Source organism: Centropristis striata, chromosome 3, assembly GCF_030273125.1.
Source record: "Centropristis striata isolate RG_2023a ecotype Rhode Island chromosome 3, C.striata_1.0, whole genome shotgun sequence".
In the NCBI taxonomy this organism is placed as follows: Eukaryota; Metazoa; Chordata; class Actinopteri; order Perciformes; family Serranidae; genus Centropristis; species Centropristis striata.
The window spans coordinates 11865807-11887064 of NC_081519.1; the positions used below are offsets into that span (position 1 = coordinate 11865807).

The 21258-nt window shown below is 39.2% G+C and overlaps 1 protein-coding gene across 1 annotated transcript in view; it reads left to right on the top strand.

Annotated features, from left to right (window-relative positions):
* Nucleotides 1–9725: 9725 nt before the first annotated feature.
* The window catches only part of mdfi (MyoD family inhibitor), a 32763-nt gene continuing 21230 nt past the window's right edge, over nucleotides 9726–21258 (top strand). Inside the window, exons 1-2 of the mRNA XM_059330351.1 lie at nucleotides 9726–10205; nucleotides 12009–12207. Of these exons, the coding sequence (XP_059186334.1) occupies nucleotides 12060–12207 (148 nt within the window). The 5' untranslated portion in view covers nucleotides 9726–10205; nucleotides 12009–12059. The remainder of the gene's footprint in view (nucleotides 10206–12008; nucleotides 12208–21258) is intronic.

The window sequence follows — 21258 nt, forward strand, 5'->3', positions numbered from 1 at the left end:
AAATATGATACCGCACATTCCTGTTTATACCACTTTGAGCCCTTGCAGCCTCTCAGACACTAGTTAAGTCTGTGAGGTTTTAGGGCCTTAGGAGTGACTGTGGGATTGGGCCAATGTTTAGTTTTAAGGGTCATAAGGCTAGAAGGTTAATAAAGAAGATCCTTGAAATTAGTCACCACATCTACCTTCTGTTTATGTTACTGTAAAAATAATTACTATGCCCTGAAGTAGGATGAGACCACATATCACACACAAACACCGACTGAACACGCAGTGACAGAAAATCATAGAAAAGCTCTTAAAGACTCATGCGGTCTTTAACCACTTTTATTAAGAATAAAGGATCAAGGCAACTGCTGTAAACTAAAAAGGTCCTCCTAACGTCCTGTTAAGTCATACTGTACAGGTACAACTTTTATAAAATCACCCAAATGCTGCATCAAATATTAAAACCATGTTTACCTGTAACACATTTGATACTACCCTTTTAATTGAGAATTGTTTTTTTTTACAAATTAACTTTTTGCAAGTCATAAACAATAAACTGGTCATTTATTATGTGCTGAAAATCTCTCTTTCTTGTAAAAACTCATTATGGTGAGTTTCATCATAAAATGTGTCATCTGTTTTAACAAGCACTGTCTCAATCTGTGTGCTGGAAGGTTCGTTCTAAATGCAGCTGTCTTGATGACAGTTGTATCTGATCATTTGCTATTTTAATTACTATCATATAAGGGAACTGCATTTCTTTTAGTCCAGTCTTCACATAGAAAAACATGCACCCTTTACACAAACATGTAAAGCTTTTAAAAATGTATCAAATCATTCCTAATGTGCCTTCACAGTATAGTAGTTAATTAAACCTCATTAGACAAACTGCTGCTCAATATGTCCTTGAGTTACAAGTTCAGCCTGTGTCAGTCAGTGAGGCCTTCAGTGAGGTCAGCATGTGTTGTGATACAGAGAGTGGCCACCAGGAGGAGTAAACAAACCGGACAACACAAGCAGCATCTCATAAACACAAACCCAGCAACAAACATCACTGTGGTCCACTGACATGCTCCAACCAACAGGGTGGGCCAGAGAGTGCAGAACAGACACTGTTTTGCACTACCTGTAGTGTGTGTGATGGAGTGAATGACATGAATGCAGGTGGCTGATGTCTTAAGAGATTACAGACTAGATGCTTAATATGGAAGAAACTACTTTTTGTGACCTGTGTCTGTACTTTTCTTTTCCCTCACCTGCTCCACTTTCCCTTCTCTTCCTTACCTGTGTCTCTCTCTCCCTCGCAGGTTTGGCGCATGCCCTACAGCTTATCTTTAAACCTGTGCGCTGCATGGTGGATGTGTTGCCACAGGGAGAAAAAATGGAAACTGGCTGAATGTTTTTTGGAAAGTTGAAACTTTGTTTAATCTTGTGCTTTTAGTGAACTTCTCTGTTAGTCAGCTGGGAGGAAACTCACTCTTGACGCTTAAATCCCTGTGACATTTGGTTTTGGGAGAGACCCCATCTTAAGCCTATTACAGACACACATGCACACAGGCACACGCATACAGAAACACGCTCACTGGCACGCACACATAACGAATACTAAGCAGAAACTTAGCACTATATACTTGCACAAGGTGAGCCAAGGTGCAGAGCAACACACAAAGAGGTTATTCTTGGCGTGGCACAGCAGTGTTTGGCATAAAGCGCTGAATATATTTCTTAATGCTCATCTGGACCAGTGAGTGGTAGGTGTGTGCACGAGTGTGTGTATTGGAACTTTGCAAACCTGGATTTGTATACTTATTTATGCATCTGTGTATCTGTGCACATGCATGCATTTACATTGGTAAATCAATATGCATGTGTGTGTGTGTGTGTGTGTGTGTGTGATTGGGTGTGGAAGGCTGCAAGTTCCAGCAGCATGGAGAGCACTGAGGTCCAGGCAGACCCTGTGAGTCACAAAATAAATTTACTGAGAGCCATGCTAACATCTCTCTCTGTCTCCCCCCGTTCACTCGCTCTGTCATCCTCCCTCGCTCTACTTCCCCTCCGTGTCTGTGGCTGAATGAATGGGCTGTCCTCCAAACAGTATATTAACTCACTCAAAAACAACACAATAATGTGTATCTGCTGCCACATGCATCCACATGGAACTGCTTATTATGTTTAATGAGCTGAGACTCTCTTTCTGTTGTTCTACTTGTGTACTTTTTAAATTTATTCGATGCACTGATAACATTCCAAATGTGTGCAATTGCAACCCTGTGTTTGGTTAAAACTGGACATCCTTATTTCTGCTGTATGTGCACGAATATTTTTAACAACTGCTATCTTGACCTTTTAATTACATATTGTATGTGGATGCGTTTTGAAGTAGTAACCCTTGTTTTTGGCATAAATTAGCCTAACATTTGATGAAGGTGACACACTGAAACTACTACAAAGCATTGATATTACATCAACTAAGGAAACATTTCTTCATTTAAGCGTGGAATTTGTAACTTTTCTGCATTAAAACATGGGAAAATGACTAAATCCCTGTTATATTAACCTAAATTATAATTTTTCATAAGAAATTATAATTATAATCCAGCTAATGGTGCATTTCATTTGGCTGCTTGTCAATGGCGTCACACACAGAAGCTTTTATAGATTGGCTTTTTATCCACTTTTAAGGCACATTGGTGCAATCCTTTTTTAGTTTTAATTATTTATTTTATTTTTTAATTTAGATAAAGAATCTTATTCATCGGATGTTGGGATCTTAAGTTACCAGTGAAGCAAACACTAGCAGCTCCTCAGCTCTCAGGACGATCTTTGTCCAAAGAACAACATCGGAGAAACATTGATTTTTTTATTTGAAACTGCTTTAGCCAGTGTTTTTACTGGTTTTAATCATCATTTCTGTTTGTTTAGGAGAGGAAGACGTCACCAAACCTTGCCCTTTCATTGTTTTGATTAAGAGGCCCCTAGAAAATGACATATTGTGAGCTTAAATGTTATAAAGGCTATGCATGAGCAGTGTTGTTTCAAAAGTTACAAAGGTTTTGTGCTGTGACACTTCTCTGGGGTCTAGCTGACCCAAGTAATGTTTCATATGTTCAAAGTTATGAAATATCAATGTGATGAATATGTTTAAAGAGCTTTTCAACAGGACCCAGGATCTCCTGGGCCCCAAACTGAACATTAGGGTTGATTCTTTAGTCTTAAAATGTCTTGAAAATGCCAATTTCTTGGAGCCTGTGATACCTTCATCTATTTATCAGACAAATGTGCTCCAGAAGCAAGAAACAGTCAATGTTTGGCATTTTTACTTTAAAAAATTGCTGAAATTACTAACTGATTATTAAACTGATTATAAAAAGAAGTTGATTTATTAACTAGATTATTAATTACACCTAATTGTTGTAGCACTAATTGCCTCAATGCACTGTGTATAAACAACGTCAATTCATCTCCTCTGATCTGTATAAATAAATCACTCTGTCTTCAGCGGTAATCAATCAAATCACATGCTCAGAGTCAAACTAATATTTTTTATAACAAAAAAAAACTTTTTGAAATTAAGCTGTGGCGGCTCTCCTATTTATATAACATAGGTTAATATATAATATTGAGGTGATGGGAAATTGCAGCGTGAGCAATATCAGAAATACACAACTTGCACAAATAATGGGATGTGTTTTGAAACAACAAGCCTCCAATTGTTGGTTTCTCTCAGGTATGCTTTTTCTTCCCAAGAACCCTTCTTGGGAATCTGATGAGAAAGTGGATGAAACTGCACGACTCCATGTGTGGCAGAGAGAGAGAGAGAGAGAGAGAGAGAGAGAGAGAGAGAGAGAGAGAGAGAGGGCCCCGGCTACAGAACAAAAGCATCTTTGTGAGTGATTGGAACCACATTTTCACCCTCCTCTCTCTCTCTCTCTCTCTCTCTCTGTCTCTCTCTCTCTCTCTCTCTCTCTCTCTCTGTCTGTCTGTCTCTCACCGGACTGTCCAAAACCACTGAAACAATCAACGTCAAAAGTTTAGAATAATACTCAAAGATGGTCTCAACAGATACTCTGTGAGTACGTGTGGCTCCAGTTTCACTTCTCTGTGAACACACACCTAGACACACACACACACACACACACACACACACAAACACACACACACACTCTCTCTCTCTCTCTCTCTCTCTCTCTCTCTCTCTCTCTCTCTCTCTCTCTCTCTCTCTCTCTCTCTCTCTCTCTCTCTCTCTCTGGACTCTGTCCCTCTTTCAATCCGTCTGCCCCTCCCACCCTGGCTGTGTTAGATGTGATGCTGGGTCTAGGGTCTGAATGTGGCATCTCATGCTGTCTGCTCAGAAGTCCCGGAGCAGCGGAGCAGCGCTCACCTCAGTCCTTCAGTGCTGGCAAGCTCGAGAAGGCAACCTGCTCTTTCTCTGCTGGATCTCAGCAGACTGGAAAGCCTCTAAAGCCTCAGAGGCCTAAGCCAAACAAAGAACAGGTCTACGTGCTGTTTGAAAGGTAGAATTGCTTTCACTATAGTGAAGCATGACATTATTGCCTTTGTGAGGACTTGATGCCCTCGCTACAGAATGTAGCTGAACATGGAATTTTTCCTTGCGTTGGTACTTAAACTTGACATTTCAGTTAGAGTTGTAACTCGGTTCCTGTACAAAAAATATTCAACTAAGCAGTTACCTTAAAGGAAGTGCTATATTGTGACACAGGGTGGTGGTACTTGCTCAATATTTGCAACTATTTTAGTGTGGTCAGTATCAGAAGTGAAGGTTTGAACTTTTTAAAAATAATGTGGGCCCTCTGTTTTTCATATTCATTTAAAGCAATAGTTAAACATTTGCGCAGTTAGGCCTAGAAGCTTTTTGAGAGTTAAAGTAGTTGTGAGTTGTGAGAGTTAGATGCCAGTTAGCGTAGCTTAGCATAAAGACTGGAAACGGGGGAAACAGCCTGGTTCTGTCAAAAGGTAACAAAATCCGACTACCAGCACCAGGAACAGAAGCTTTTTGGAGTCGTACATATCTAGGAGGAAGAGGGCCAATTCAGGATCGATTTAAAATCAAAATCACAGCTCCAAAATCCATAATTCTCACGTGAATGACAGACCAAGGCGCACTATGATTCACCTGTACTCTATCACTGTCCTTTTTCGGTTTTTATGTTCTAATGTTAATTCTTGTCTTTTTTTGTCTTTGCTGATCCTGACCCAGTATCACCTATTACCACAGAAAACAAAGTTAAAAATAAAATCCCCAAATGAAAAATCTCTTGATTCTTACAGGGAATCAGACCCAGGGACCAACATTAACCATTCCTCTCACAGATGGTCTCATTTGCTTATGTAAGCCGTATAGTGGTGGAATGTAACTACGTACATTTATTCAAGTACTGTACTTTAGTAAGATTTTGAGATACTTTACTTGAGTATTTCCATTTTATGTAACTTTATACTTCTACTTCACTACATTTTGAGGCAAATATTGTGCTTTTTACTCCATTACATTTATCTGCTAGCTTTAGTTAGTTTATTTATGTTTCAGGTTCAGATTTAACATAAAAAACATAATACATTTAAAATATTATGAATTTTTATCAATTAAACCACATTAAAGTATATTAAGTGGTTAACATTACCCCTACCTACAACAGTAAATTAAAGCTTACATAAATGAATCGAAAATAATAATAAAATAATATATTTGGACAATCTGAGTGGGTCCATTCTGCTTTTACTTTTGATACTTTCAGTACATTTTGATGCTAATACATTTGTACTTTTACTTAAGTAAGTTTTTCATGCAGAACTTTTACATGTAGTGGAATAATTATGCAGTGAGGCATTAGTACTGTTACTTAAAAGTAAAGGATCTGAATACTTCTTCCACCACTGAAGCCATTTCATTATCAGTGAAAACTCTGTCTAGCTGTTTTTAAAAGGGTACCTTTTAAAAAGGTTTTGCAGTTCATGATCAGGGACAGAACAGTTATTTCTGTCCATCTGCACATAATAATACTTACATTTATGTGTCCCTGTGTGCGTCAATGGCTGCTCCCTTTTCATAATTGGAAGCTGACTTGATAGCACTGTTGGAGGTGTGGAATGTGGAAGGACGCTGCCATATTCATCTGCTTGGTTCACTGGACCCTGGACGGTCCAAAGATACCTTGTTCACCTCAACAGGAAACTATGGAACCAGAAGAAAAAACTGTTTAAACTATGAATAAGTTGATTTAATGGAGTACCTGTGAATCACCAGCATGTAATTATGTAAATACTTGTAAGACATTTTAAATTAAAGCTTTCAGATGGTACAGGGGTTTGTGGGAGTGGTGAATGGTAAAGTGGGTGAGTCACGATCGGAAGTAAAAGGATAGAGGGCATGAGCTTTTCAGGAAGCTGATGACAAGAAAATTTCTCCCCTCTCATTGTTCAGTGCTGGAATAGGTGGGGGCACTGACTCCTGTACAAACACACAAGACTTTAATGTAGCCACAGTGTAATGTCAACAGTCTTCAGGGGCTTTTGAAGCTTGTATCTTGTTTACTTTTGTGGCACTTGTGTTTTTATTACACCATATTTGTGCGCTAACATTTCCGGCTGATGTGATGGCATCAGATAAAAGATGAGAATTTCCTCATTAACACATTTAACACATTGTGATCCTGTGAATTAGCTGAAGTGAGGGGGTGAATTTTAATTTGATACAATTTGGGAGTGCTCTTGTCCCATGCTGTTAAAAAAAATCCCCTGCAGTAGATGACAAATTGGTAAGTTATGCATGTAAAGCAGCAGGGAGGGCACTATTTCAAATGTGCCGATATGAATTAGCTCAAAGAGACTTTGAAATGCTGCTAGTGGTTGTTAAAATCCTGCATGGGTGATATTTATACTGGGACAGCCTTCTAAATTACCCGTCTTAGTTTTAGATCTCTTTCACAAACCAAAAAAACAAAAACCAGACAAGAGACAATCTCGCTCTCTAACACCACTAGTGCCCACACAAACTCTGACCCTCGTGCCCAGACAGACGCTCAGCCCCCGCAGAGCACAAATCCTACAAATAATTCAGTGTCAAAGCCTGGCTGTCTCGGATGACTGATAGTACACACAAATTGAAAAGGAGGTTATCAAGTTGTTAGTAAAAATGGAGCCTGTCTCTGGAAAAGAAGCCTCGGAAGATTTGTGGCAACGAATTACCTCGCTTCCCTGCCACGCCTCCAAACATCAATCACAAAAAACACTCTCATCAGACACAACCTCCAGGTGTCAACAGGCACGAGCAGACAAGGCCTGTCTGTCATGTGCTGTATTCATTCCTCTTTACATGTGTGACCTCAGAATCACAACTAATCCTAATATTTAAGTTGTTAGTTTGTTTTACTCCAGCTACCTCATTGTTTATAATATTAGTTAGTTAATACTATTTTGAATAATACCCTTAAAAAGTGTATTTATCTGTTGGGATGTTATTGCAAAAAGTAAGAAAAAAGGTTTTGCTGAAATTGGTAGACAGATTAGGCTCATTGGTGTCATTATTGATGGCCATTAACCTATACCAGAGGTTCTAAATCTTTTTCTTCTTTTTTTCAGCCAATGACCCCTTAAAGTTTGGAGTAACACTGGGGAATCCAATCCTGTAGGTCCATGGGAATAATTTGACAGTCTTTTTGATAGTCATAATTGTTTACACTTCTATTGTGTATAATGTAGGATAGAACAACACAAGAAAAATGTCTAAGACAGATACTAGAAATGCAGGTTCAAAGAGTTATAGATTTCCTACATTAGGACATAATATACATGGTCGCCCATAAAGTTGGAATAATTTTGTTTTCAGACACAATCCTCTGTTAATTGTTGTTTCATTTTCATTGTAATATGTTTGGAAGAGATTGATTAAAAAAGTTTTCAGAAGATATACACTTTATCCGTCAGGAATAAATCCATTGTCACAATCATGTCATGGAAAGAGGTCAAGAAAATGTTATCCAATTTAGAAGTGTATGAGCTGTTCTGGATTTTAATATGTAAAACATTTGAGTTGAACTATGAAGCCTTGTGTAAAATAATTAATTAAATAAATGTATATCATGGTATTTTAAATGAATGAATCTGAAATCAAGACCTATACTCATTTTTTTGCTGCCAAGTAAAATACACTACACAACATGAAGTGGTTTTTATATTTGATGTAGTATGTGAACAAGCTTTCATATTTATTTCAAAACATTTATTGTTGCTGGGTAACCAGTGGTATCAAAAGTATTCAAACATGAACATCAGGTTCTTTGAAACCAACACCTACATACAGACATTATTTTTCATGATAAGTGCAGCTGTTTGGCAACCACAACTAAGTACATCTGAAAACATAATTCTGAAAAGAGGTCAAATTGGCTGAAAGGCTAGTGAGTTAAGACTGTCAAAAGTCAAGATATTTACCATGTAGTGCTATAAACACAGATTTGACAACTATTAGAGTTATCCAGAGATACAGGTTTTCCAGTATGGAGCTCACAACAGTCATTCCTCTTGTATATCCACATCTGTATGAGTGTAAAGGTAAACACACAGTGGTTCATTTGTATTTAGCTGAACCTAATTTGTTTGTTCATTAAGCAGATTATCCCCTACAGATGTCAGATGGCACGCATTTCTCGTCCCATTTAATGACTCTTGATTCAAATTACAAAGTGCAAAATTGTGACATATCTTAATTCATTTAGTCAATAAAAATCCTGGTTGATGTTTATGATGAACAGTTTTATAAAGACACATGCTGTCAGTGAATGGTGCATGCTGAGTTTGGTTTCAGTGCCTCTTTTGGCTCTTTCGACATGAAAGTTACTACCTTTTAAACTTTCTGAAAATAACACACTGATGTCAATGGCAATGGGGTAATAAGGAGGGGTTATGCTTTGTAGGGTTTCTTGTAATTGCATTTGAGTGCACGGTTCTATCAAGACAGTGAATCATGAGTCATGACCTAGTTTTGAAGTGCGACGTCTTAAAAGGTCTCGTGCGCACCAGACTGAATGAAAAAAATTCCCACAGTGAGTCACCACAGCATGTAAGCTAAAAACAGTGACCCCGCACCTGAAAAACAAAGGTTTGGTCGAATCAAGTCGCAGTAAAATATGTGGACTTGGTATGTTATATATTTTTTTTAAAAGCCAAGAATTTGGCTAAATTACTTGACACTATAATTACAGCCAGTTCCTCAACAATTAGCATTTTTGTTTCAGAGTTTTTTTAAAATTAAGAATGAAAACATCTTTGGCAAAAAGTATCTTTTCCCTGAATAAACCTAGAGCATTGTTTTAATACTGAAATATTACAAATATAACAGCTATAACTCCACAAATATAATGGGAATATTATACTATAAGACACGAAAGTGCCTTTAAAATAGCTGAAATAGTGACCATAACTGAGCACCACAGAAGCTGTATTTAAGTGATTGTCAGTGAGTGTATATGTATATATACATGTGTAATTGTTACCTTGTACATAAAAAGTTATATTCACAAACTGTAACTCTATTATTAATGACAAAACATATGGTTCCTGAGCTCATAATTCTTGATGAAAGCTACCCTGTGTTGGTGCTGTGTCTGGTTCGGGTTAAGGGGGTAATTATATGACAGTATAGTTCAGCCCAACTAGTTTGTAGCCTGGAGGAAGCACAATCACTGCTGACTGTAGTTTCCTGTCCAATAGCTGCAGCAGCACAGAAGGCTGAGGCAAAGTATAGTGGGAGCAAAGAGAGAGGAGAGACCGAGGAGTAGTACACAGGACGGATACTTCTTATTCCAAGAGTTTAGACACAGTTGTGGACGGCAGTGTGCAGTTTGGACTTTGTTTGCAGAAAGTGAGGAGACCCTGCAGTGCAGACAAAGAGTATTTAGCGAGCTGCCTGCAGAGACACACAAACTTCCCAACATCTGGTCTGCTGGAGGACGGGGCGATCCGGAGAGAGAAACTTTGGAGGCGGAGAGAAAAACTATCTTCGCTGGAGAAAATGCATTGAATTGGGAGTTTTGGGGGGCAACTACATGACCCGAGAAGAGATTCGGCGGTCGTGTAAAGTGACAAGAGTGGAGGGAAAGAGGACGGGAAAGGTCTCGGAGGGCGAGAAGTCCACCTGGAGCGGTCAGAGAATGAATTAGAAAAGTGTTTGGTTGCAGCGCGTCCCAGCCAGAGAGAAGGTAAGGAGCCCTGTTGTTGTTGTTGTTGTTGTTGTTGTTGTTGTTGTTGTTGTTGTTGTGGATCAAAGCGAGTTATTCTGCAGCGTGAATCTAAACAGAAAAAGAATCTCCACACTGGAGCGGAGTTCGGTCTGAGCATGCAGGGACTCGTTTAGGGAAAGCAGGGCGCAGACATGCAATAAAGGTAAACAGTACGCCCGTTATTAGCTAGCTATTAGCTATAAAACATATAGTATAACTATACATTCATTTTTTTTAGTGGACAACTCTCTCGAAAGGTTGACTTTACTATTTAGAAAACCTGTGCACACGTAGGCTCCATATTTCAGCAAGTAGTTTGGCACTGTTTTTAACTGTGCGATCTTTTTTCTCTTTTTCAGAAACTTCTTTACACGTTTTACCGTTTCAAAAGTATAAAAAACATTGCTCACTCTTGTTATTTAAGTGTGAGGACATTTCTATGCACTCGGTATGCTTCGCTTAATCAAGCGCTTTCACAAAAAACTTAGCTAGAGGTTGTCAAAACTTTCGGGGGCAGCGAGTGCGGAGCGAAGCCGCGGGAGCGCGCAAACAGCTGTCCAGCTGAGCTGCTCTGGCAGGGTTGGCGCGCGCCAAACACACGTTGGCACGTGACACCTTCACTTAACTTGTCCCGTGTTAATGATGATTAAATGAGTGTGCTGTCTAAAACATTAGATAAAACACACGTGACCTGGCTATAGATAATTAAGGTAAGAAAAGGTGACCTCTTTTAGGCTTTATGTCGCTTAGCAACCATTTAGTAAGAACTAAGGCTGCAGTCTTAAGCCAAAAATAACCGTCAGTCTGTTATTTATGTAGGCCTATTACAGATTCTTGCTTGTACTTGTTGTCATCATAATCTAACTACTTGAGGAATGTTCATTAACAGCATTTAGTATATTATTAAATAGCCAAGTTTCATAACCACAAAATAATACCCTTGAATCTCTACCATCTTTTTATATGATATCACATTACATTATATACTATTTTATTTTATACACAAATATTTATGATTTTTTTTGTTAGAGCTGGGCAGTATATCTTTACTGTATTGATATCATAATATGAGACAGGATATTGTCTTAGGTTTTGGATATGGTAATGAAGCAGAAGTGTTGTTTTACTGGTTTTAAAAGGTGCATTAGAGTAAACTGATTAATTGAATGGTCTATTATTTGTCTTTATCCACTTAGTCATTTTATTCACATGATTGATGATTATACATCAAAAATATTATTCTGTAAGTATTTTGTGACTGCACCAATAGGAAACCCTAAATATTGTCAATAGTGATTAATTTGGTCAAAACACTGTGATAGCCTATTATATTTTCTCCATATCACTCAGTGTGTGTGTGTGTGTGTGTGTGTGTGTGTTCTTTTGAATGAGTTATCATTTGATCTTTTTTTCTTATCTTTTTTTTCCTCTTGTGTTGTTTGTGATATATTTAAATACTACCCTCATTGTGATTATTTGCACAACAGAAGTTTAAAGAGTTTAAACACTATTAATTAAAAGCAGGCTATGATTAGGCACATCCGTTGTGTTGCCACTGTTTCATGAAAGCAGCACGCCAGCTCGTTCCTTTAGTAAATTTATAGCTGTAAGCGATTCATGCTGGTTCAAGTTTTGCCTGATTACACCTCTCTCTCTCTCATTCTAAAGCACGGCCTGTTGGCTTGTGGCTCAATTTAAAAACACAATGAGAAATCTTTCATCTGACCAATGCAATCATCTCTGTAGTAATAGTCCTGGCTATCGCCCCTCTCTCTGCTCCAGGCTCACTCCTTGGCCCCTCCACCTCCTCCCATAAGAGCCAGGCCTACGCCCATGGATGAGGAGAGGAGTGCCCCTGCCATCTCCCCAGAGCCACCTGATGAGGGGGACCCCATTCTAACAGCTCCACAACCCAGTTCTCATGCAACGGCTGCAGAGATAGCAAACAACTGCCCGAACCCAAAGCGATGTCCTAGTCCAGGTAAGGAGGAGGTTACAAAAACAGAACACAAAACAGCTCTTCTACCTCTGGTGTGTAGCTGTTTTTGTGTGTACAGTCCCATCACAGAATAGTTATGTGATGTGTCTAAACAAGCCTCGAATAATGTTTAGAACTACTACCACAAACTGCTATTAAATCTCCTTTGTTGTTTTTTGGTGTGTGACGATTGGCTGGCTCAAAAAAGTGAGACAGAAAGTAGTTATGAAAAGATTAAGCCATTTATTATGAAAAATGGGAGCTATTGGATTTGTACAGAGAGGGGAGCACTCTCTGTGCTCTTTCATGCATGTGAACCTCATTATATTGGAAGGTTGGCCAGTTTGTGAGTGAAAATATGGCTGGATTCAACTTATTTTCCTTCCTTTACAAGCTATAGGAGACCTTCTTACCCCAAAATAAGAATAGACCAATTTACTCACCTTTGTGAAAGTGTGAACAGGTTGGTGTTCATTTTCCAGAGAGGAACACTGTTGAGTCATTGTTATGTTTAAAACTTTACAGACTGGTAATTACCAGTCACTAATGGCCGACTCAGAAGCTGAGTTCTAGTGACTCCCACTAAATCAACCCAAAATCATTGTGTGTTTTTGGTGGATGTCATGGTGATTCACTAGGTCAGAGGCCTTCTCCCTGACAGATAAAAAACAGTTATGTACGGAGGTGATTGGTCTATGTGGGGGACGTGCCGCCTTGGATGATCTGAGGGGTCACGACCAATTCAGCGCTGTGGAACGCTTAAAACACTGCAATAGGACTCCTGGGAATTGGGGAATGAACCCATGACCCTTCCCCTTTGTGTGATTGGTCATGGTTAGGGTTGACTGATGCTGGGGCGGGAATAGCATGGACTCAGGGCAGTATTGTGCCTGAATGACTCATCCAGGATCAGCCAAAATGATTCAAGCTCCCTCAAGCTTCGGTGAGAAAACGACAGCACGGACTGTAGATCAGAGTGCAGGTCCTATGGGGTAATTGGGGTAGGTGTGGTAAACAGTAAGAGAAGAGTGCAGAGCCTTAAGTGGCTTGTTGCCATGGAAACCTGCCACAAAAACATCAAATGGTCGATGTAGGTTTTTTTTTGTTCTGTTTTTTTTTTTTAAAGACAAGTCTCAACCCAATCTATTATTATTACTGTATTGAATGTGTAAAAGCATAGAATCCACACGCACGCACATCTCTGTTCTCCGCTACATTGCGGTTCACCATGACTGTAAATACAGCATCTGATTTAATGATAATACCTCTGCAAAGAGTTTTAGAGTTATTAAACTGTAGGTTTGTGCCTGAACATGTTCTCGTGGCTGTGCTAACTTTACCTGTGCTTGCTCTTCAGGAAGCCAACACAAAGTATAACTGTGGCTTCTCCCACTAAAGTTAGACTGCTTGTCTGGCTGACTGGCCTAATTTGCGTGCATGTGTGTGTGCAGGCTGAGGGTAGGTAGGTGAGCCAGGGTGGGGAGGAGAAGATTGGTCAGGCTACCACTCAGGGCAACAAGGCCCTGCTTTCAGCGCTCTGCTTCACCCCCCGCCCGTCCCTCTGCCTGCCATGCAGCTCTCTGGAACAACACAAAAGGCACATATATAGATCTAACTACGGCCTGAATCAAATGTTTGCACTTGGATGCATTCATTATTAGAAAGGGACAATGGGTTACAATCAAAGTTACTTAGCCAGCACATACACCAGATTTGTTTTAATATCTCCCAGGTTCACCTCACCCTCGCTTCAGGTATATGGGATACCTATCAACCTAAAAGCCATTGAAATTTATAGGATGGTATACCCACTTCCTACCCATCTACCTAGCAGTAAACCCACCTTATCAAAAAACACCACACCACTGAGTAGTATATTTTTCAGATGCACTTACCACGTGCCTTCTTGAGAGCCTACATTGCAACCCGAGCCAACTTTATTTATACCGGAATCTGCAAAAGTCACCAGACAACGTACTAGCTGTCTTTGGGGAAAATGCTTCCTGTGCTGTGGCAGGTTTTCGTTGCAGAATCACATTTTGCCCCTGGGACATATTGGCATGAACTCAGCTCTCTCAATTGAAGTTTTTGCCACAACAGCTTATTTGCACAGTGGCTGCTCGTCTGTCACAAAGGAAATTGACACTATGAACATCTGTATAATCAAATGCAATTGGATGCAACAAATAATGGCTCTGTGAATATTTTTAGTTCAGTCAGGGGTGTAGATACATTTCTGTGGTTACTCTTGAGATGTAATTATGACAGTGACCTGGCAGCATCAGTGTCAGAGTGAGCCAATCACAATGCACCAAATGAGTTTGGTGAGACTTTTAGCCCTCTTGTCACCCCATATTTGTACAGCAGTCTGTTCTGCTGTAAGTGAATAAAGCTCTGCTCAGTCGTTACAGGGCCATTGAGCAGTGGTGTGTGTTGACAGATGTGTGCCTCTCGCTGTTGTGAGTGTTGCTCTCGCTCAGGCATGAAGATGCAATGAGGCTGTCTGTTTATATAGGAGCCTTTTACTGTACCACCACATGCTGATTCCCTCATTCTCTTTCACCACTGGCATCTCTCTCACTCTATTTTTTCTCTTCCTCTGTCTTTTTCCTGACCACTTCCCCGCTTTTGTCTTTGTTTATCTTTCTGTCACTGTCTGCATTAGGGCTGAACAAGAATTTGTTACATGTTGCAAAGGCAATTTGAAAGAGCACTTTTCAAACACTAGAGCTGTGATTGGAACAATGACCTTCATTAGATTCAATGTCTTAAACTATAGGAGGTGAAAGTTTTATTTGGAGCTTGTTGACGTCGACACCTCTAACACAGCTATTGCCAGCAAATGTAGCCACCTGTACCTAATTAATGTTTAACAGTTGTGGTGGGGCCTGTCTGGAACGGGCCTATCTCTGGACTTACAGCATTGCTGCTTGCTTAAGAACAAATTATTCAAACTACTTCACACTCGGCACTGCGCTTCTTTGGGTCCTGAGCAATAAAGGACCATGCCATGACATAGACACTTCCCCTGGTATACTAGAGTAAACACAATGTTTGCTAATGGCTAACTACTTAGCATGAGACTATCTCCAGGAACAAAAACATTCTTTACAATAGTTACATTGCTGATGCTTAAAATGTTGGCTCAAAAGTATCATCTCTCTCTTTTCTTGAGTGTGCAACAGCGAGCATCAGAGAGTGAGCTGTACCCAGCATGCCATTTGTCAGTGTAAAAGTTAATAGGTTTAGTGCAGACCTCTACCAAGGCCAATGGTGGATTCATGTGCTGCTCAGTTGGTCCCATTTCTCAAGGTCCTTGTATTCTAGTTTTATTCACCTGATGTCCAGGCAACATTAATGTTTGAGCTGTTGTTTAAATAATATGATCCCTGGAGCTTGGCTGCTACCAACCTAGAATTGCTTTAGTAAAGAAAAAAAAGCCACTGTGGTAATAGATAGAATTGCTGTGTCATTTCACTGCTCGAGAAGACCAACGTTGTTGTTAGTATGCCTTTAAATAAACAAATATTTTGTCATGAGATAATAAGCTTGTGATCATGATTAGTACATATTTACCTTGTTGAATACCAAATGGACCTTAAATTATATTATGGTTTGTAATCACGTTTAAAAAAAATTGCACCCCCATCACCAAAAACTCTTTCAGTCTTGCTGTCAATATATTTTTGCTTCCTTAACCTGCTTTCACAGTTTTAGATGTTTGCTGGCGTCTCTTGGTTCTCCCTTGTACCCTCTTATATGGACTATAATTGATCCATCTACATCACAGTCTAAACTACATTTATTTTATCTCTCTTTGCTCCAGCGTGCAGATGCAGCTATTTGCCTACTTGTCCCTTTTTAGTCTTTGAGGTTTGTTGAGGCTTGTGTCTAATTTGGTTTCTCACAGAGTTTGAAATAAACTAGGAGCAATTTGAGGCATTTTTACAACATATTTGAACTACGAAAAACAGCGTTCCTTTTTTTTTTCTTCCTTCACCACCTCGCAAACATTTGAGAAACTGCTTTGGTGGCCTGCACTCTCTCTCTCGCTCTCTCACCAGCTCCTGACTTGAGTAGCTTCTCCCAATCCTCCTAACCCACGTCATATAGTGTTGACAGTAAGTGTCAGCATGATGTGATAGTCCTAACTACCCAGCAAACTGTCTTGTTGAGACACTTGAGCCAGGGGCCTGTTACTGTTACACTTCCTGCTTCAGTGACAGATTTGACGGGTTACCTCTTCAACTGTGTGCTTGTTGTCTCCTCCAGTTTAAAGTCGACAGAGCCTGGCCAATATTGGCTTTTTAGAATACAACAACCATACAACAATATCTCATTCATATCTTTAATGACACAACATCAGCCTACAAAGGCAAAATGCACTTATTACATATTTGGTCAACTGATTTAAAGCAGAATCAGGCTTTTTGATATAACACCTTACAATAGAAATTGGTTTACCAACAGATGTGTATTCTTCAAACAAACAAAAAAACGGAATGGAAATTCACAGGAACTATAAAACCAAGATAGCCTTTGTAAAAGCTAATTTAGCCACTTTCTCCTGTCTACTGGAATAGGAAAAGGCTGCTAAAAACTTACTAGCTAAGCTAACTATCAATAACTACAACTTATTTCACGTGTTTAAGATCTTTAGGGTCTATGACAGTGCTTAAAAATGAGCATACATCAAATTAATGTTTTACAGCTAGTATATTAGTAACTCAGTTTAGCTACAAACTTAAAACTCTTTTTCTCTACTGTTTCTGTATTTACTGCTTTCTGACTTTTTAAAGCAGCATTGTGTGCATTAGAGTAGGGTATGTAGAGTACTTCCACTTTAGTGTATGATTGTAGCTCCTTCCTGAATGTGAAATCATCCTGAATTCTATTTATCCTACACCGATTATGACCGTTACATTGTTTGCCTTTAGTTTCCATATGTTGCGCAGTAAACAGTGTGTTTGTGTATCTGATGGGTGATTAGATGTGTCCATGTTTCACGCTCTTAAACGCAGCAGTGTAGCAGTCAGTTAGCAAAGCAGCTGTATTTTCCCAGGAACCAAAGGAATCTCAGAGACAAAGTAACACAATTAAATTCCCCTTAAGCCTGTTCAACAGCAGACAATTTTTGTCTTTAATGAGCTTACAATGCTTCATTCTCTCCGCAGCTATAATCTCTGATTTTGGACATATTCCAGTGCTGCACTCTCACAGCCCCCTCTGTGAACTGTGTGTGCGTGTGAGAGTGTGTTTCTGTGTGTGTGCTTTTGGCTGGATTGCAGCTAAACAATTGCCTCTTCTTTCCTTTTCTTTGTGTGTGTGTGTGTGTGTGTTTGTTGAGGGATACAGATAAAAGACGTTTCTGTAGTTATGTGCTCTTTTCTTTGTATTTTCCTTCATCCTGGTCAGAACCCCAGCGGTTGTGTGTGGTTTCAATCAGTTCCAGTCATTACTGCTGGCCAGAAAGCTGCTACTGCATCGTCTCCACTAACTCTGCTCTGCTGAACATTATTCTGCTCGGTTGCTCTTCATCTTATCTCATTGTATCGTCTTTCCAATTCTCTCAACTCTTATCTCTATCTTTTTGTTTTTAAGAGATGAGTCAGCAGGGTGTGCACCCATTTGTGTCTGGCAGTGTCTGAACAGTGCTCCTTCAAGTTGGACTGCAACTGTAACAATTATATTATTTAATTATATTATTATAATACTACTGAATGATTTAATCTTTTAAATGACAGAGAATAGTAATACATTTTTACAGTGCATCATATTACTGTAGAACAATGCAATATAACTATTTGATTCAAATTGAGCTTGTTATATACTTTTAGATTTTATGCTTTATCTTCTATTCTACTATCTATATGTCATAGAAGAATTGTTAACTAAGAACTAAAATGAACTGTTAACCTGTTAACAGACAACAAGAATTTTGACCAATTAATCAGTAATCAGAGTGCAGGCAGGTGGGTTGCAGTGTAAGATCAGTGTGGCGCACCAGAACAAAAGCATCAACATCAACAGTATGATGAGGGGCAAGATAACAGAAGATTGGGGACATCAGGGCATGTGTGTATCATGGCTGCGCGAGTATAAATCTGCAGCATATGTCTGAGCCTCTAGCATGCCCCAGACAGGTGAAGTGGAACTCTGATCAGCTATCAAGGGTCAGCTATCGGTCAGAAAAAGGCCAAATTTCTTTGTGACTTTCTGCTAGATGTGATATTGGCATTGTTAGATTGACTGTGGATTTTAAGCTTATGGATGACTGTTGCTTGTACGGTTGACGTTAAAATACACTTAAAATGTATTTTCAACTTTTTTTTAACCCCTTGTGTCTCCCACCACTTTTCAACAAAAAGTGACGTCCTTGAACACTCACTCATTAACATCAACCGACATTTCGAGCAGTTGCTCTGAGCATCTAATAATGCAGCCAATGCATTTCAGTTACCTATAATCCTGGACTCTTATACAGACACTGAAGAGTACCTTGTGTGTTGGTATCAGGATCAAAGGGCTGTGACAACAAGTGTTGGTATTTGATGACTTGGGAATGAGAACAGACTTGACACATGATTAGTTGATTGCCACTTTCCAACATATTTAAAAACATCACGAATAGCATTAAAATCTTAACAGCATTTAACAGAGTTTCAGTTTAACATTTGCACGGCATAATGCAAGTTTCACTGTATCTGATTCATTTTGGATGCCTGTTTAAGGCTGGTGGGGTGCATATGTGCTGTATGTCTTTGTTAAAGGAATGTACACACCTAAGATACCTCATTTCATTTTCACATTCAAAGTCTGTGCCTTAAAATACGTACTAGAGAAGCTGTATCATACCCAGAGCAACAGCAGGCTGTGATCCCCTTCAGGTGATCCAAGTCACATATTTTGCCTGGATCTGTGTGTGTGTGTGTGTGTGTGTGTGTGCCTGTGTGTGCGTGTGTGTGTGTTACCCTATATGATCCATATGTTTTTGTTTTAATGGTTAACTGTTTGTTTACTAGAAGACTGAAATTCCTCTGGATCGCCCCTTCAGGGCCACTGACACGTGTACCTACACCAAATTGCAAATGCACAACAACACGCACATCCATGAACACACACACACACACTTACAGAAAAGCACACAGTCAAGCATGCACAAACAAATACACATATTCATCCACACGTGTAAACACAAAGCCAGATCTCCTCAGCGGCTCTTGATTGCTCTGGTCTGATTTGAATTAGAGGCTCATCCTTCTCAGATCTCAGAAATGGCTCTGAGGTTGAGCGGTTTGGTGGTTTGATGCTGATGCCAACACACAATTGGTTGAAGGCCTGCTTGGATGGCACTAGGGGTTTGGTTGGGATGTGTTTTGCTCCAACAATCGTGGTTTTGAACGTTTACAGAGGGAACGCTTTGACTCAGTCACAAGACCTACGCACTTTTAACCCATAGTACTCCACTGGCAGCAGGGGTCTAGATGAGAATACACAACAGACTACTGCACTGAAGCATGGAGGGGTTCAACTGATGATTGAGCACATACTCAGTAGGAATGTCGAGTGCTACACACATACTCAGATACTGGTGTATGTATTTATTGCACATCTCTCACAAACATTTTTCCAACAATGGCAGCAGTACTCTCGTATCCTCACTTGTTTTGCTAGTTTCGCTAAATCTATATTTCTCAGATGTACTAATAATTAGAGTCACATGATTATTGGCTAATATTGGTCTATCAAAGGCATATTGGTATCTATCAGTCATGGCATATATGTTGTCCAATATGCCCTAATAAAACATTTTTACAGAACATTTAATGCAGAAAACAATTCTTAGGGTGATTTAGAAATGGCGTTACTAATTTATTATATTTGAATTTATTCTTTGTATTAATGGTCAGCATTTGACTGAACATATGGTACTGATATTTATTTGGATATTCAACTATTTGTATTTATTCTTTATCTTATCTGCTTTCATTTACAAATAAGCAGCCATCTGACTAAATTTGCGTAGTCATATTGGATTAAATTTGGTGTACAGTCCAAATAGAAAAATGTCTATTTTCAATCAGCACAAAGATTCACTATATTGGCCACCAAATTGGTATCAGTTAGTATCCCATATCGATCAGGCTCTAGTTGTAATTGATTCTTCTGAAAACTAGAAGGGCACTCTGAAAGCGTAGATCTCCACATAGCCAATGCCCTATCTTGCAAAATCTAAAAAAATAAAAAAAATAATTTGAGGATCCAGCCAATAATTCAAATTTGCTCCAAAGCTTGATTGGTCCTTTCTTTGCCCCATGCTACACCCTTCCACTAAGTTTCATAGTCGGGCCATACTTTTACCGTAATCCTACTGACAAACAGAAGATCAAACAAGCAAGCAAACCGAAAACATGACCTCCTTGGCAAAGGTATTGATTTTTTGTGGAGTCATGGAACTTGCACTGAGTGACTGTCCTTTCCTTTTCCTGAAATTTGCAAACCCTGGTCTCTCTTGTGGCTTTCATAATGACATAATTGCCCCCAAAAGCAGCTTCCACAGAGTGGGACCAAAACAACATGAGAAAGAGGATGATACACGATAAATGCCACCTAAAGCACTTTTGTTTGAATTATATTACTGATCTGGATATTTTCAAAACCTGCCAACTGTCTATAGTCATTAAAGTCAGTTGTTGCCCGCCAGCACATGGTGAAATATTACTTTTTTACTATCCAGCCTCAATCTTTTGATAGAATGGATACCAGCTGCGCAGAACAATGGACAATTAAAGTTATCTAAAGGATTTTGATGAGCTAATTGCTAACTGATTATAGAAAAATTAAACATGATGTTTGAACAGATAATCAAAAGTACCTGACTACATGTGTTGCTTGTCTTGGCTTATGAGCAAATGTGTGGTCATGGATGGAGATACATATATTGTTCTTTTGCATAAATTTTCTTTGGAGAACACTCGTTACAAAGATTTTAAGATAATAACAAGAAAGTAAAAGATGGATCGATGGGTGAATGGATGTAATGATAGACAGACA